The sequence below is a fragment of the Emydura macquarii genome, unplaced genomic scaffold, assembly GCF_026122565.2.
Source record: "Emydura macquarii macquarii isolate MOO-44397 ecotype Brisbane River unplaced genomic scaffold, CSIRO-AGI_Emac_v2 contig_1253, whole genome shotgun sequence".
Lineage (NCBI taxonomy): Eukaryota > Metazoa > Chordata > Testudines > Chelidae > Emydura > Emydura macquarii.
In genome coordinates, this window is record NW_027131390.1 from 49,926,613 (window position 1) to 49,945,201 (window position 18,589).

General features: G+C 41.4%; 1 protein-coding gene across 1 annotated transcript in view; it reads right to left on the reverse strand.

The window, feature by feature from the left end:
- The window catches only part of CPS1 (carbamoyl-phosphate synthase 1), a 124,913-nt gene that overhangs the window by 56,390 nt on the left and 49,934 nt on the right, over positions 1-18,589 (reverse strand). Inside the window, exons 16-22 of the mRNA XM_067548727.1 lie at positions 17,043-17,200; positions 16,190-16,318; positions 12,694-12,838; positions 12,145-12,355; positions 8,915-9,113; positions 6,248-6,424; positions 1,132-1,250 (exon numbers count right to left, since the gene is read on the reverse strand). Coding sequence (XP_067404828.1) covers positions 1,132-1,250; positions 6,248-6,424; positions 8,915-9,113; positions 12,145-12,355; positions 12,694-12,838; positions 16,190-16,318; positions 17,043-17,200 — 1,138 coding nt within the window. The remainder of the gene's footprint in view (positions 1-1,131; positions 1,251-6,247; positions 6,425-8,914; positions 9,114-12,144; positions 12,356-12,693; positions 12,839-16,189; positions 16,319-17,042; positions 17,201-18,589) is intronic.

Below are 18,589 nucleotides of genomic sequence, written 5' to 3' on the forward strand. Positions count from 1 at the left end.
AACAAATTGGTTCTGTGTAAACACAGTAACTTTGTATGCATGAGTTTGTTTGTTTTTTAAATGAAACCAGGAAACAAATGAAACATGACATGGAAGTTTAGAGAGGAATTACACATGCTGGGTAATAATGGAGTTTTGTAAATAAGCTTCCACAGGCATCTTCCTCTGATTTCTGCTCTCTGTGCCTTTATTTCTGCTTAGCTAGAATCTGAACTCACTTTCTGAGCGAAACAAAAAACTATTCAATTACAGCTTTTCAAAGAAGCAGAACTTACAGGAGGTAAAAGCATATTTCATAACAAAAAGTCCTGTTTCTTTCTACCCAGTCTCTTGTTACATATGCTGTGTACTATGAGTTTCTGGCGCCATAGTGTGGCTTCACTGCAGTAATGCAACCTGTATCCAAAATGCAGGCACTGGAGCACACAATAATAACTCAGCAAGAAGGTTCTGCTGGCCTCGTAAACCATGAGGAGAAAGCTTAAGTCAGCAAAAGGCTGAGACTGATATATAGCATGGAGCTTCAATGTACTGCTATCTATTGTAGTTCATTTTATATGGTCACTTAAAAAAGCGGAAGATTTATATTTAAATGTGTCAGAAATTATAGCTGTTCTAAACTGAGGAGGAATAGCAACGAATACTGCAGGTGGGATGCAAGGCAGACAGCTTGGAAAGCAATCAGAAATGCACGGTGTTTGGCTCTCCGGTGTAAAAAGCCAGGGAGAATCTACTGAGAGTATTATCCTGGAAGCTTAACCATTTCCTAGCAATGCAAATGCAGTCTCAGATCACACATTTGGGGGGAGGCTGAGGAAATTCTAGCTTTGAAACTACATCAAGGACTTTCTAAATCCAGGTGGGATTTTTAGAATCCCTAAAATCAGTTGAGACGGACAAAAAGCATTTACTTCTAGAACAGCAATTTTCAGTGTAGTCGCTGCTTCGTGGGCTGAGGTGGCCTCTTGGTGCAATGGATTAGGATTTAAGGTAATTCAGGCTCAACTGATGACTGAGTGTCACTTTTCAACCTTGATCATGTTTGTGCACAAGGCCTGCAGCTGGTTTTCCAGCTGTGTAATGCCAAGCAAAAAGACTGTGTCCTTAGACAAAGCTGTTTGATTTCCTTACCTGCTGAGTTTCTTCAGGCTTTTCTCCATGTTCACAATATCCAGCATCTTATAGATGAACCATTTGTCAATGGCTGTGAGTTTGTGAATATCATCCACAGAGACACCATCACACAAGGCCTGCCGAAGAGAGGAGAGAGTAAGACATATTCTTTAACAAACACTTCATAAGTATCTAATTTGCCTGGAAAAGTGTAGCAATTATTTCTCCTCTCTTATTAAAGTCAGCAAGATGTTTGTCTGAGCAAGAAGTGCAGAATTTGGCTTCCAACCAAGTCACTAACCAAACTCCAGCTGACTTCAATAAGGACTGCTGCTGGTGGACACCTGCTGAAACTTCATATGCTATAGACACTTTATGCTATATATCTCAAGGTCCTGTCCTGTACGTTCCGTAATCCTGAGATCTGCTAAAAGCAAATATGATGAAACAAAGGTTTAGGTTTTCAGTTGTTGAGAAACGGGTTGCTTTTGAAAAGGGCTCTGATTTATAGCTTAAAGACAGTCTGACTCAGAAAACCTGGACCTGAAATACCCCGAAACTATGGAAAAGTTCACATCCAGAATCAAACTTTGCAGCCGTGACACAAATCTGGGTCTTTTTCATTCTCAAGGTAATTCAGGCTTCAAACTTTCCTGAAGATGCTTAATTATGCTGTTTTGCTTTTTTAATTTATTTTTAGCAAACCATCCACATTCACTGAGTAAAAAAGGAAACCCACTCTCTCATCCCAAAGGCAATGTAGTACAGATACAGTATTTTTTTAAAAACCAAAGCCAAAAGGAGAATAAAGTACATGCATAAGAGCTAGATATTAATCACTATTATTACCTGGCTAAACACTGAACTCTTTTTTCTTTTATACATTTAATTTTTTTTAAATAAAGCCCATTTCTAGTGACAATTTCACAAATGGGCCACATTCATTTTAATAATCTCATCATCTGCTCCAGATACTTCTAATCTATCAGGCCTACTGGAAGACGCCAAGATTGGTTGACACCAGGTATGTTGGAGATTCCTTTCAAATTAAGGAATATTACCGTTTACCCTATTTGTTAGGTAAATACAGTGTTTGAAAAAAAATGGAGCTACTAAATAGTCTGCTCGTTGTGATTATTATTTTTAATTGTACTACGGTAGCGCCTTGAAGCCAAGGCCCCGTTTTCCTAGGTGCTGCACAAACAGAAAACAAAGAGACTGTCCATGCCCTGAAGAGATAACCATCTAACGCCTGGTCGACACACCAAAGTTGTACCGCTTTGATTATATGGGCCTAGCTAAACTAATGCAGCACCACCCCCTAAAAATGCTTATATTGGGAAAGCTTATTTCCATACGGGAGAGAGAATAAGATATACTGGTATCGGTATAACTGCATCCACACTAGGGATTGTGCTGGCATAACTATACTGGCAAAATAAATCACACTGCTAACCGATATAGCTCTACCAGTACAAATCTGTGTGTAGACTAGGCCTACGTAACTGGAACAAATACTGAAACTCATGCACTGGTTCCCTGAGACTAGTGTTACTGTGTTTAATAGTTTTTCCTGTAGGACAACCTGGCTGAGGCAAATTCCTGCATGGTGTAATGTCAGTGAAGCAAGCCCTGGCCTTAGCCCAGGAATCAACTTGGCTCAGTGTGCTCTGGTGCCATTACTCTGAGTTTTTGCGCTGACACACACAGTCACATCATCACAAGATGCCGCAGTGTTAAGAGATGTGAAGATGTGACATTAGCCTGATCTAATAGGCAGGTCACTTTAATGCTGTCCTCAAAGTAGAAACTCTCGAATAAAAACTAGAATGGATCACAACCTTCTCCAACTGTACTGCAAACGTAACAACTGAATCTCTAGTCCTTTTTCTAAAGCAAGGCAGGATTTCAATAAACTGTCTCCTTCTTCCTAGTTTTCTTCCACATTTAAACTCTTTCCAGGTTTATACATGGCTTACCAAATGCACCAGTTGCTCAGGAGCAGTGGACTGCAATAATAATGGTCGCTAAGAAACAGGGATGGTTTAATTCCCTCAGGGTAGCCAATAAATAATAATAATAATAATAGCTTAGCTAGCCCGTAGGATCCTGTGACCTGTGTTCTTCCACCCACTTCTAGGAAAGAATCTTGATGTAAAAAATCCAAAGGCCCTTTAGTGAATAGGGGGGCTCATCTTGTGTTGTGACTGACACCTCCCCTCCCCACACCTTGCAACCAATCCCTATTTAGAAAGATTTTCATACTATCTGACCTAAATCTTCCTTGCTACAGATTAGGCCCACGAGCTCGTCCTACCTCTAGTGGACATGGAGAACAACTGATCACTGTCTTCCCAATAACAGCCCTTAACGTATTTGAAGTTTGTTACCAGGTCCTCCCTCAGTCTTCTTTTCTCAAGACTAAACATGCCCAGTGTTTTCAACCTTTCCTCCTAGGACAGGTTTTCTAAGACTTTTATCATTTTTGTTGCTCTCCTCTGGACTCTGTCCAATTTGTCCACATCTTTCCAGATGTGGGGCACCCTGAACTGGACACAGTACTCCAGCTGAGGCCTCGCAAGCACTGAGCAGAGCAGGACAATCATCTCCTACATCTTACACATGAAACGCCTGTTAATACACCCCAGAATAATATTAGCCTTTTTCACACCTGCAATAGAGGCCAAGGAGGAATGGGAGGAAAAGAAAGGCAAAGAGAGGTGGAGTGACTTGCCCAAGGTCCCCCAGCAGGCCAGTGCAGAGACAGGAATAGTCACAGTGCTCTAACCATTAGACCATACTGCCTTTCCCAAGTGCTGATTGCTGAGTGCAAGTTGTGCGTGACCAGGAAAGCAGTTCCCAAGTTCATCCCAGATGTAAACAAGTGTGACCCTACTGACTTGAATGCAGTTAAATCCTCTAACACCAGGGCTGAACTTGGCCCAGTAAGACATTTCTTTGGGTTCAGCATCTCTCCCATGGTTGTCTTTTGACTGTACTAGAGGAACACCATGGAAGGCAACAGCTGTGAATGGCATCTGAATTCTTGCGCTTTCCCACGTAACATGTATCATTTTCCTCACCCCAACAAACGGGAAAACCTTGAAATGGAGGGGCAGGGATGGGAGCTGATGAGACCTGACTTGTACAGAGCTCTGTGGTAACAGCAACTCGCAGCTGGTCTTTTAGATGTCAGAGAGATGGTCAGGGATTTCTGATCCCACCAATCCCAGCTGCCTGAGTTATCTTTTGCTGAGTCAAGCAAGCTGAAATTGCAAAATCCAAACCACTGGCCTCATTCAGTCATTAGTGAGGGTGAATCAGTGCTCTGTTTTAGAGTGAGGACTTTCTGCGGAGCCTAAGCGGGGGATTAAAGACTTAACTTCTCCTTGTTCGGACAATGGTCAAAAAGAAAACTGGCATTTTGCCCCGTCCCTATCCTTATATCCCCACCCTTAACTCGGACTTTACCTCTCTAAATGGCTCCTGGGGCAGTGGAGAAAGATCTTGCCAATCAAATCAAAGAGAAAACTGTAGCCAACACAAGCACCAGTACCGAAGGGTGTTTTGTGCTTGTAAATGTGCGTGCCTCCCCAGCCTAAAACCTCCTGTCTATTTGTCTCTAGAGGACAGATCTTATCCAAGGCTGAAGCAATCTGCCTGATTCCTCATTTCTTTGCACCCTGCAGTGTCACTTACATCTGTGCAAAGGGCAAATACAATGAGACTGGATCAGAATGGTGGCTTTACATCCAATTTGCTATCCTTTTGCAGACATGTAAATGAAAGGCAATGGGGAATGGCCCACACAGAGACTTTGGGGCATCTCTAGAAGTTAGTTTCTTGTCTGCTGTTGTAGGCTAAGGTCAAATGTCCAAAAAACAGGAGAAGAACGGGTATATACAAAAGGAAAGGAAAGGAAAAACGGGACCCAACAGGAATAGATTAGGTAGATCTTGGAAACTTATACAAGGTTTATAAGAAAAACAGTTGAGTGGAAATCATCAGCAAATGCACGACGACCTCAGCTAGATAAGCATCGTGGTGGAGATTGAAAATATCTACTAATTATTATGTGTATTGCATTGGCGTCTTAGAGGCACGGATGGATGTTAAGGCTCTGTTGTGCTACACACTGCACGTACACATGATGTGAGACAATCTCTGTCCCAACACATTTACAAGCTAAATAGACAAGATGAAGTGTGAGCAAAAGGAAGGATTATTATTCTCATTTTACAGATGGGGGACAGAGGTGCCCAAAGATACAAAGTGTCTTGTAGCAGAGCACTCAGATCTCAAGTCTCAGAGTAGCTTCTTAACCGCAAGCCTGCCATTACTCTCCAACCAAAAACTGTAGATATTTGAAAGAACTTTCAGTGTAATTAACAGATTTAACCTATTTCAGTTAACAGGGAGTTTTGGACAGCTGAGCTTGCCATATGCTTTAATTTTAATTCTGTCATTTGGTTTTAAGAGGTGGTCACATAAGAACATGAAGATTCCAAAAAAAGACTACTCAGATTGACAGCAGCTAACCATTTTCATATCACACTTGGTTTCAGATGTCAAAAGGATCATTTTAAATTTTCTTTGCATACCCTAATGTAAATTTGCAGAACTGCCCAAATTTTGCTGTCACTTGTGCCAGCATAACTAAGGGCCAAACACTGCCCAGCGTTTAATATGATCATTTGCTACAGGAGCAAGCTAAAGAAAAAGCACTCCAGTTGTCAATCAGTATTAACTGTGTGCTGAATATGTTGCACGGGACATGGTGATAGAATGTACCTGCTGTTGAATGTAACAGGGATGGTCTAAGATGATACTGATTTAAGTGAAAGGTTAATGGATGACTCAAGTGAAGCAGATGTTATGAGGATCAGCAGAGAAAATTATTTCCACCCTTAGACAATGAACTAGCACATGAAATTATGGGGCAAAAGAGAATCTTTGAACCTCACAGGAGGTGATTCAAAGGTGGAAACACATCATCATCCCCATATGTATGAGGTGTACAAAGAAGGAAAAGGGACCAGTGGTTAAAGAATATTCCATTCTATTACCTCAGTAGACACAGTCTGGTAACTATAGTGAACAGGGTAGACACCATAGTCTCTGTGTCCTTCATTACCTTGGCCATTGCATAGACACGGATGCTGGAGGGGTCAGCCAATTCTTTCCTGAGATCTAAGTTGGCCGGCCACTCTTTATTCATTGGCAGACGTGACGTGAAGCCATCCACAGAAGGGTGGCACATTCTCAGGGCCTTCTGGAAGCACTCCTCAAAGGTGCGCCCAATAGCCATGACCTGTAATAAAGAAAGCTCTCACATTAATGTGGTGAGGTGTTGTCCCTCTCAGTTATTCAAATGGTAGCAATGCTTACTATGTAAGATTAAGGAGTATGGGAACCTCCCAGGACACAATGAACTGACTCGAAGGAAGATTCCTGTCTTGGAGCTTCCAAAATCCACCTGTGTTATATGATGGGAGAATCCTTTTAACAGCCTGCAGGGTTGGAAACGCTTTATAGGGCAAATGGAATTTTAAGGCTCCAGTAGTTTAAGCCTTAGAAGTGGGCAGAGGCAGAAGTCTACACCTCTGCCATTGAGCCCACTTAAGTAACTACCATAGGATGTCTCTGTTCAGTGATTATTTCTCCTCAGTTACACAGTGGTGTGGTTCCCCCACCTAAAAAAACCCGATTCCATTCCCAAGGTCCAGTGAGCCCCATTCTGCATGGCAATGTTGTCACTCAAATGTTCACATTTATATTTCATGAGAAAACAAAACCTTGAGGGACACAAAAATAATCTGAAACCAAGTGGCACCCACAGGAGACACGGTAGCTGAGGGGGTCTCTTTGACGAACAGCTCCTGTGCTCTGGGAGCTGGTAATTTGCTGCTTGCCTCTATCAGCAGGAAATTGCAATGCCCTATGTACCATCTCAGCTCAGCACACGCCATGCTGGCCAGGGAGCATGGAACCAAAAAACTCTGTCTATTCCCCATCCCTTCCCTGCTCACTGGCTGCCTGCTTGACCCCAAGGTTCAGCTAATCTGCACAGAAGCACTGAGGTGGGGAGGTGTTCTTATGCTCCCTCACTCCCCTGTGTACGTGGATAGTCCAAATCACAATCCAGCTCTGTGTTCATATGGTGGGACATTCTGGAATATAGCCCTTTATTAGCTGGAGTAAAACACGCAAAGCCCATGAACATAAAATCATGGGGCGTTAACACCATAAATCTTGGCAGGTATCTTATACACCACACATTATTAAAATGACAATCTCCACAGTGAGCCTTTCTTCTGGAGTTCTAATTAATCCTTTCCCCTGCGATGAGGGGGTGCTCTTTGAGTGAGGAGGAGTTGATGTTTGTAAGGTCTTACATGCCAAAATAATTTAGCGAGAGCTACTTGAAAAACATTAGGAAAAAAGAAAACAAAATACACAATTAATTACTTTGCTTTGGGTAGCTGGTGGGTAATTAGCTAATTAAATGGATAATTTACCCATTTTGCTTCATTTCACTCCTCTTGAAAAATTAGCTAGAGATGTTACTATTGTTCCAGCCTGTCTTAAATTCAGATTTTAAAAGTCACACTATTTTGTTCCTCATTTTTGATTGCCTATCCTATTTATTCTGAGGGGGAATCCTATTTATTCTGACCCTTTCAAGAGGGCATCAGGTGCCGAGTTCTGTTTTCAGGTATAGTATCAGATCAGAAATAAAGCACACATTTTAACAATGTTGGTAATTAACTATGGGAACAACTTCCCAAAGTGTGTGGTGGATTCTCCATTGCTGGAAATCTTTATATCTTTAAAAGTAGATGTTTTTAGAAAAGAAATGCTCTTGTTTAAACACAACTATTGGACCTGAAGCAGGAATTAATTCAGGGAAGTCCAATGGCCTGTTTTATGCAGGTCAGACTAGTTGATCACAATGGTCCCTTCTGGATATGGAATCTATGAATCTCAAGAGCAGCCTACCACACTATTGCCTAACATGACTTTTACAGTCCCAAATCATTCTAACTGCAAATAGTAATGGGTAAAACTCAGACAATTTGAATAAACTCTCAAAAGATCAGATTTTTATCCACACCATCTGAATTAACTGGTCCTGAAAAGCCAGGCTGAACATTTCTGGAAAACAAATTTTCTTCAGTCATGCTAGAAAGACCCCAATGGCAATTCCATAGGGAACCAGAAAATGTCAAGGAAGGTAAAAGTGAACAAATATTGACCAAGAAATGGCAATAAAACTTTTACAAACCAAAGAGAGTTTGGGGTTCAAGATCACATTTATTTTCAGTTTAGGGGATAGCTTTCCTCTGTTCTTATTTTATTTCTATTTAGTTTGTTGATCCCTAGTTGATCCTCTGGACGGCCAGTCAGCATGGAGATTATGAAATGGACATGTTAAAAACGTCCCGGTTTGGTCTCTTAATTGTGCATTTAAAATAAACGGAAGGCGCAATGAATGAATGCTAACAGTTAGACATCTAACTACCTGATTAGTGGGCAGAAACTTGTAGATTGATGTCTAAACATCGTCGTTTTCAGCCACGATTACACTCACACTTTTGCAACTGCAGTTGATAACTGGATCAAAACTGCAAGTGCAGAACTAGCCTCTGTTTTTAGCAGACAGCCCTTTAGAATCTAAATTCTCCTCAGCATTCATCTGGCTAGCAGTCTAGAATGGACCAGCCTCCAGAGAGCAAGCAAGCGATAAAAGTTAACTTCACAGGAGACAGAAAGGAAATGGAGAGAATTTCTCCACACTCACCTCTCCCACGCTCTTCATGGAGCTGCCAATCTGACTGGAGGTACCCTGAAAGCGGTCCAGGTCCCAGCGGGGTATCTTGGCGACCATGTAATCCAGGCTGGGTTCAAAGAAGGCAGAGGTTTTTCCTGATACTACATTCTTGATCTCCGGCAAGGGGATCCCCAGGGCGATTTTGGCAGCAATAAATGCTAAGGGGTACCTGGCAGAGATGAGGGAGGAAGGGAGGCATTTTTTAGCATTGTGGTTTGTACTGTAGAGAGCAAGGAAATCTATAACCCTCTGAAGCTGCTTTAATAAAAACAATAATCCTATTTGACAGAGATAGTGCCCACGCCTAGTACACAGTGTATGAGTGCAGCTGACTGGTGAGCAGCGAGCATCTCGGATGCAGCATGTAGGTCATGAGGGGCATGCACAGAGCACTGGGGTAGGAATCAGTTACTGAGGTGTGGCTAAGGCACTGGATTGGGACTCAGGAGATCGAAGTCAATTCCTGGATCTGCCACAGACTGCCTATATGACCTTAAGCACTCGTCACTTAAACCCACTGCGCCTCAGTTCTCCCTCTGTAAAATTGGGATGATAATATTATTTCCCATCTCCCACCCTTTGTCTGTCTTGTGTCTTTAGTGTGTAAGCTCTCTCAGCATGTCCTGTGTTTTACTAAGTGTCTGTACGTGTCCAGCTCCATTGGGCCCTGATCTTGATCCTCTAGGTGCTACTCTAACACCAACAATTAACAATAGCAGAATGGTTTACTTCTGCCTGGGGAGGGAATGAAGAGCCCACATGGCGGGTGGGGGTTTACTATAGGTACGTGCTTATACAAGGAAGTGTAGCACTGAGCAACTTCGTTTAGTACATGGGCTGGACAATCCTTAAAAGCTGGCTATCTTCTGTGAAATCCTTGCAACACCTGAAAAGTTTGGTGTTACACTGCAGTGGGGTAACTCAGGAGGGAAAGCGGGAGGAGGGAGAGACACAGGGAGTGAGTGCTATTGGAAAGTGGAGACTTTACAGCAGGGATGAACAAGTGGCCTTTAAACATAGCTGCAACACTAGTGTATATCTGCATAACCGACAGTGAGAATTCGTCTTATTTCATCTGGGGTGACTCAGCAAATAAAGAGCAATTGATCATCTTAGATCAGTGGCTGGATTGTAGTGAATAAGTGCTGGGACTAGTGTTTGTCTACACGTACTAGAAGTCAAATGTTTATGCTCAGTACAGATGAACCTTTGGATCAGTTTGGAAGAAGCTAGAATAGCCTTTGCATTCACTTTTCAGCCAGCTCTGTGGCGGCTGTTGGAGCAGCACGTGGTGTTCTTGCAGCTTAAGTCTGACTCCAGTGCAGAAGGAAACCTGAATTAATAATGCCTGCATAGCAAATGAAAGTGAAAAGCATATTTTAGTTTTTTTTAAGTAAAAGGTGATTGCCCCAGTCTGCTGCGGAACATCACTGGAGTCAATGAATCAGCAGGATTGATGGATTTCTCAAAAGGCCCAAAGGTACTTTGAAATTCAGAGCTAAATTCAGCCATCAGTTACATCTGGCATTGTCATGGGCTTTGAGATTGGACAGGTCTAAATGGCAGAAGAAATCAGCCCAAAAGCAACATAGGGTTGAGCAGCGAAACTTCTATAATCCAGTTTGCGGAAGCCAAACAATTATAAATCATCCAACAGGAGTTCCTATTGCCCTCCATTTGCTAAGAATGTCATCATGCACACATTTCATTTGACTGAGAAAGCCCCATTGGTTAGTTTATTCCATTATAACAAGAGTGTTCTCATCTTTAAAAGCTGCCTGTAGCACTGCCGACTTGGAATCACTACCAAAACACGCACGAGCAGAGCAGCTGGAAATGCTATTAATTGAATATGTGCTGCTGAAGTACCTCTTTCGGCATGTGCTCTTTCATACATGGTAATTGACAGCAGACGCAATGAGATGATTATTATTATAATTTATATTGCAGTTAGCGACTAGGGCACCATTGTAATAGGTGCTGTACGAGCACATAACAAAAAGACAGTCCCCACCTCAGAGAGTTTACAATCCAAGTACCTCTTCTCCATACACATCACAAAACCATTCACTCTTCCAGCAAAAAAAGGAACTTTTTAACACATATGAATGTGTGTCTCACGCTAGCAGCCTGGAGGAATTCTTTATCTAGCTGACTAAGCACTTCACAGATAGTCATAGACAAAAATCCAAACTGGGTTTTTGTAGCCTTCTCCCAAACAACATGCTGGAGGAACAGTTTTCTCTCCTAAGACTTCACATATTTGTACAAAATGCAGAAGTCCTCATTAACTGCAAAAGCATCTTCCAACCAGTCCCAGTCCACACAGTACTGTGAAAACGCTATATTCTGCAGAGCTTATGAAAACACTCTATTCTGCAGTGCTTTTGTCAGATAGCCAGATGGGGACTCAGGTCTAAACACTGAACCCATTTCCATTTGTGACCCAACCAGGATTGGAATTCCAGATTATGTTTCTAAAGCTGATGGAATCTTTTACTGGCTGGAGGAATTTTGTTTGTATGTTTGAGAATCAAATGATGGGTCAAATTTTAGGTGTGCTGGGTGCACTCAATTCCCACTGAAGCAATAGGTGTGGGGAGTCAACACCTTGCAGGATTGCAATGGTTGATCACTTGTTGCAAAGCTTTGTTTATTCTATGTATGCCATGCTACTATATATACATATTTACTATGACACAAGACACAGAAATGGATTTGTTTCACTGAAGAGTCAGTTAACAAAATGAAATCAACCAAATGCTCACTCTGAGTTATTGCTGTCCATCTCTGGTTTGCTACAGGGCTTCAACAACTGCAAGAATTATTCAGAACTGTAAATTAAGGATTAATTTGCACTTCTCAACAGCATCTGCAGATTACAATTAAGAAGCCAATTTCTACCAGCCAGATTTGACCATCATTATCTTGATTAGTTTATGATTAGCCAACTAAACAAAGACAGCTAGCAACACCATTTGATTCAATCTGGCAGAGAGCTCATTAATAACAAAGTCCTTAGGGTCCCAGGGATGATTTGAAGCCAACGTACAGATGTCAGGGATGTACTCTCTAAAACCAGCGATTAGGTTCCCCATCTGAGGGGTTTTCCATTTGTAATACCCAGTGTCCAAGTTCCCGGCCCCAGGTACCCTTTCCCTAACTCCTTTCCCTGCCCCAGATTTTATTTCCTGCCTTACCCTGTGGCTTTGGATGCCAAGGCAGAGCTTCTGGAGAGCCTGGCATTAACCTCAATGATGCAGTACTCCAGGGAGGTAGGATGTAAGGCATACTGGATGTTACATTCCCCCACGATGCCCAAGTGTCGGACGACCTTGATGGCACTTTCCCTCAGCATCTGAAATTCCTCGTTGGACAGCGTCTGGCTGGGAGCCACTACGATAGAATCGCCTGTTTGTCGAAACAAAAACCAAAAGAGTTTGATGGTGATAAATTCTGGCCATTTGGGGTCATTTCCAGGCTAACCTACTGTATCTTACAGATTTTGAACCACAGGTGCTATGGAAGATGCTAGTTACAGGCATTTCAAGGCAAGATACAGACTGTGCTACCAGTGACTATGAGACAGTATGGGCAGACTGAGGGTATTGAAAAGTGTGTTGCATCCTATCTGGTAATCTACATCCTCTCTCTCACTGGCCATGTAAGTGTCTCAACTCTAGTAGGAAGACAGACATTATATAAAACTGACCTACAGTGAGCCATGCTCTGATCTATAATGAACATACCTGTATGAACTCCCATAGCATCAACATTTTCCATATTACAGACAGTGATACAGTTATCAGCTGCATCTCTCACAACTTCATACTCTATCTCCTTCCAGCCAACAACGGACCTCTCCACTAGGATTTGGTTGGTCATTGCAAATGCCTGGGGATCAGATTGAAGAATCGGTTAGGGAGGAAAGACAGCCAGGGATACAAAGAAATACATTTCTATTAAGCACACAGAACTGAACTGGACATATTCTTGTATTTAAGGCTCTGCTACCACCGAACGACTCTGGGCAAATTGCTTCCACCCTCTGTGCCTCAGTTTCCTCATCTATAAAATGGAGATAATGACACTGACCTCCTTCGTAAAGCACTTGGAGACCTACTGATGACAAGTGCCGTATAAGAGCTGGGTATTATTATTGATGTTATTTATTATAAAAGCTTCTGTGATGGCTTGCCACATGTCCCAGACCAAATGCAGAAGTGGAAGACCAGATCCCAAAGGACCTAAGTGTTATTCTGCCCCAAATCTCAGTTCATTACCACAAAAACAAAGGTAATACTTAAAAAAATGTTGCTAGATTTATATATTTGATATCTTTGTGTGACAACTGCCCTGTAAATTTTATTTTGCATTAACCTCATTTCACTGTCATGGAAAATAATTATGTAATCAGATACAGAAGAAATTAGGACATTTGGGCTAGCAACAGAAATGAGAAATGTAAATTAAAATTTATAAAAAGGCCCCATTTTTGCAAACACTTACACATAGGCTTAATTTTACGTATGCGAGTCGCCTCACCGACTTCAATGGGACTATTTCTTTGGGCAAAATTAAATGGGTGATGAAGCAATGGGAGAGGTGAGTGTGTGGACATGCTGCTGAACTCACAACACTAGTAACTAATAACACTGCTAATTCCTGCAACACACTGATCAGAAGCAAGAGTTATGCATCATTCTAGAACTAATCCAGAATATTAACCATTATATAAGGCATTAGTTAAGTCTCACATGGAATGCTAGAAAATAACACACACGTTGTCAGACCATCCTTTCCTCCGCCTCCTTTTTGCCCTTAATTTTGCAGCCACAATTTAAGTTAGTCTCAGAACTGCCAATGAGCACAACTGAGCCACAGCAGGGCCGCCTGATTGACCACGCTGCCCGATAGGACGAGGATGTCAGCAAACCTGTGCTAAGCCCAACAGCCTAGCTCCTACTCTAACCACTAGTCATCACCACCCACATCCCAGTTCATGACGCTTAGGCCCTGTCTATACGGCAAGTGTTGATGTAACCTGATAAATGCCAGTCAGGGTATAACATATTCGTATCTTGGGATGGGGCCTTCAGGTCTCACGCTGCACCTACTGGTATCAATGGCAAAGCTTCCATTGACTTCAATAGTGGAGGATCTGGGCCTTTGACAGCCACGGTTGTCCTACAGCATCAAACCCAATGGGGCCCCAAGCTTGCTGACACTACTGTGATGTAGATTAATATTAATCATTCCTTTTCACGTGAAACTCTTATTTGCATCAATGGAATTCCTATGCACAGAATCACAGACAAACAAGAACCTAATAAGATTAGACTTGTTTGCTTTGGAAGGAGGAGTCTTAAGGCAATATAACTGAAAGTTTGCAAATATTGCAGGAAATGGAAATAAGAGTATGATAACAAAATTGTTTTCTTTGGTCAAGTGTTTATAACCTTGAACTCCCTCCTTCCTAGCAGCAATTCCTCTACTTCTGTTCTATATAGGTTTTTATTCCACGCTCATCCTCATAGTATCTGAGAGCCTTCGAAGAGTGAATTAAACCACATAGATACACGTCTGTCATGTGTTTTCGTTCTCTCATCCTCTCCCCAAAAGGAGAAGCATGTGGAGTGGAGTGTCTTGTTTCAATAGGGCTGGTTGGTTTTGTTTTTGTTGCTGTTTAATGTACTTTAAACACACTGAAGTCCAAAAGGAAACATGAAACGTTTGTATGTGAGTTCTTTTACTTTTTCCCACTAAATATTTTTAATCCATCCTGATGAAATGTAAATTTATCATCACGGACATACACAATACGAGTAATCCACCTGCTATTCTCTTTGCTCTAATAAGTCCAATGGGTAAGTTAAGTGTTAGCACATTCTGCTTAACTCAGAAAATGGGAGCTACTCCTACTCATTCTGGCTCTTAAGTTTAGATCTTTCTTTCCATAGGGCCCCTGGCCTAACAAAAACAGCAGTGCAGAGAGGAGCATCTGCGCATGGTATCGAATCAAACTACTAGGAACAAAAGGCCTGATCCTCCACTGTTGTAAATGGGCAGAACCCCACTGACTTCAATCAAGCTATACCCAGTTGCACCAGCTAAGGATCAGGCCTCACTGTATACATGATAATCTAACCTGGGGCCTACTGAATTTTGTTGACTTCAGGGCAGCCTACTCTCTGTTCTAATCACAAATTTAACCTTTGCACCACATAGTCTGACTTGCGTTGTTCCATGTTTTAATCTAGTTCATTATCCCCATCACAGAAAATGAAACATGGAACAGAAATTACAGAAAGAAAAATACTGGTTTTACAAGTAAACCTCACCTCGTGTTAAACAAACTAACAGGTCTTTTATCTATATTATCTTTGTTAGGTTTCCAAGTGTTTGTCCTACATGTTAATATAAAGTTTCCAACATCTTGGCAGGCTAAAATACTTTTTAGAGAGTACATTTGAAGCTTTTTTTAAAAAAAATTCAATAATGGTAGTACAGCTAGTTGGAAAAAAATTAAAAAAAAAAAAGTTTTTGTAAACTAAAAACCAGCTTTTTGACCAAAATGAAAATTTTCATTGCAGTCAAATTATTTTCCTGTTTTTCCATGGAAAATCAAAAACTCGAGCTTTCAAATACTGAACATTTTAACCCCAAACTGAAAAATTTTACCTACATTTTTCTGTTTTCTGTTTTGTTTTCATGGGAAATTTAAAAAAAAATCCTAAATTCCCTGAAGAAAAGCATTGGTATTCTTTGTCCTGCTCCAGTTGGTACAAAGAATCTGAAAGGGAGCTTCCTGATAGGTTTCCGGCGCAACACAAATTTCACTTTAAGAACTAAATACAATAAGGGCCTAATCCTACTAGTCTCTCTATTCCTGGCCCTTAGTTATAGCTAAACCTAGTGTAGGCTTTTACTTTCTCAGCATCCTCCATGTGACATTAAGCTCCTGAGAGCAGGAGAAAATACTTTTTTGACCAAAACTGTTGAAACATTTGCTCAAATTGTGAGTTGTTTCTGGCAGAATTTAACAGCAGTGAGCAATGTCACTTAATCATTCATGTTACCCAAGTCAATGGCAAGTATTATGAAGACAGGATGTTAGCGAGCACCAAGATAATGTTTTAACAGAAAAATAAAAATATGGCAAACTAGTCTGATCTGTGACTATTACAAGAATATTTTAAATCAGATGGTACAGTAGATCCCTATGGTTATCAACGGATGACATACCTTGGTCCCAAGGTCGAGCAACCTCTCTTTGTCAGGACATATACCTGACCCTAGTCCACCTAGTGCATAGGCAGAGCGTATCATGACTGGGTAGCCGATCATTTCTGCTGCCTTCAAAGCATCTTCAATCTTAAAGCAGAAAGGAATAAATGTCAAATAAAATGACAAACTGAATAAAGTGTACACATCTGGTTCTATAACTTACTGGATACCCTATCAATAAGACAGTTCCCCAGATTAGAATAAGAGAGAAGAATAATGGCTTTGTGATGGACTCCAGCAGCCAAATTTTGCCCTCATATACACCTGGGCATCCCTACTGCCGTCAAATGCAGCAAATCCCGACTTGGTACATGTCCATTGACTTCAGTGGATTTACACCAGCTATGAATTTGGTCCAATATCTTTTCTAAGACCACAGCTTTCTTCAAGACTTAGAAGAGCCTTGTCACTGAACCAAATGACTTTTTCACACTCTCACTGTTCTCATGAGGTCCCAGTAACAAGTGCTGATTTTTAGCGGCCTAAATCTTAATCTCAAGATACAGGTTAAAAAGGGTACCCACTACAATCATTTCTTTACATGTCGAAGGCTGTCCTATTTTACTGGAGGATCAATATTTACCTGGCATACTTTTCTCTCCTAGACTATGCTTTGAAATAGCGTTGGTCAGTTTTCTAATCATTACGAACCAACATCAGTTGCTATGCGCCCACCCCAACATGTAGAGTCTGCGCCCTTCATTTTCATATTAAAGTTTTACTGAACAAAATAGGAATCTCTCTTTCAGCTGTTTAAAAAATAATAAAGCCAACCATGGCAGCAACGTATTTCCAGGCTCATCAGATTTACCGATTCCACTGCAAAGCTGGGCGCGATCTTCTCATTAATCTCGGTCAGCTTGTCAGAAAAGAGTTGCCTGTCCTCTGTGGCCATGATGGTGTCAACGGACGTTCCCAGGACGTTCACGCCATACTCCTTCAAAACACCTCGTCTGAACAACTCCACTCCTGGTGAAAGAATGGAGTTAGAAATTGAGCACTGAGGCTGTACAGAGAAGAAAGCATACGGGGACCTGGGCTATGCCGTTAGCTAGCTGGTTACATGCATGATCCCCATCACTGCAGTTTCTAAATTCAAACAGTTACAATCCAGTGTCAAAACCAATAACTTCAATGAGTTATCTTTCAGGGGTCCCGATTCAGGAAAGCATTTAGGCACATGATTATATGTAAGCATTTGATTAAACATCTTCTAGAATACGGATATGTTCCTAAACTGGGGCGACAAGCACCTGAAGCAGATTCTGAGCAGAGTAGTAGGCAGGCCAGTGGCCTAATCAAATGTATATGGCTTGATTCTCTGCTGCCCTGCGTAAACATGTATGCCTTTGCTTGAAGAATGTAAGAAAGCACTACCATTTTGATTTGGAAACATGTCACACTCACTTTGCACAGACCTAGATGACTACAGCAGGGACAGGGCAATGGAAAAACAAGCCCCATGTAGTTGAGAGGATTCTGGAACGGACTTAGGCCTTGACATCAAAGGATCACTAAAGTTAGAGAGTCAAGTCCTGTTAGACAATCTAACCCGTGCCCCCATCGATGAAGGGAGGTGCCATGGGGCACAGTCTCAAGTGCTAAACCCTGTGTAATTCTAAATGATTCTAAGAACGGGTAATCCTAAAGAGCCATTAGGTACTGATAAAGCTTAAGTTTGTAAAGAGCATGTGGGTTTCTCATTTTACATCCACTGTAACAGGATGGAATTGTGGAAAACCCTAAATTATTATAATCTCTAGAAATACTGTAATAAAATAAACATGAAAAGTTTACATTTAATTTGACAAGTTTCAGGCCAGAGCTAAATATTCTAGTTTTAAAAGTTGTTTTCTATTAAAAGTGGCATAAAATGCTAAGTAAGGAAATTCCTAATTACAACAATACTCGGATTCAAATACCTCCAAATTCTGGAGACAGCCACAATCTGTACCCAGTTCCAGTCTGGATTTTGCAACTATCTTCCTTTTAAAATAGTTAGAACCAAAGCCTTGAATTTGGACACTCATTCTTTGGAGCATTTGAATGGGAATTGGTGGATTCTCTCTCACTTTAAGTCTTTATATCAAGACTGGATATTTTTCTAAAAGATAAGTTTACACCTCAAACAGAAGACGATGGGCTTGATGCAGAGATTACAAGGCAAGGTTCTTTGGCCTGTGTTATACAGGAGGTCAGACAAGATGATTGAGATAGCCTCTTCAGCCTTAAAAATCTATGAAAGCTGCATCTATATCTTAATGTTGTGGTTTGGAGCCATCTCTGATCCAGTACTAGCTGGTGCTGCCATGCTAAGCTAAACAAAGAAACAACATCCCTCCAGCTCTCCTTTTCAAT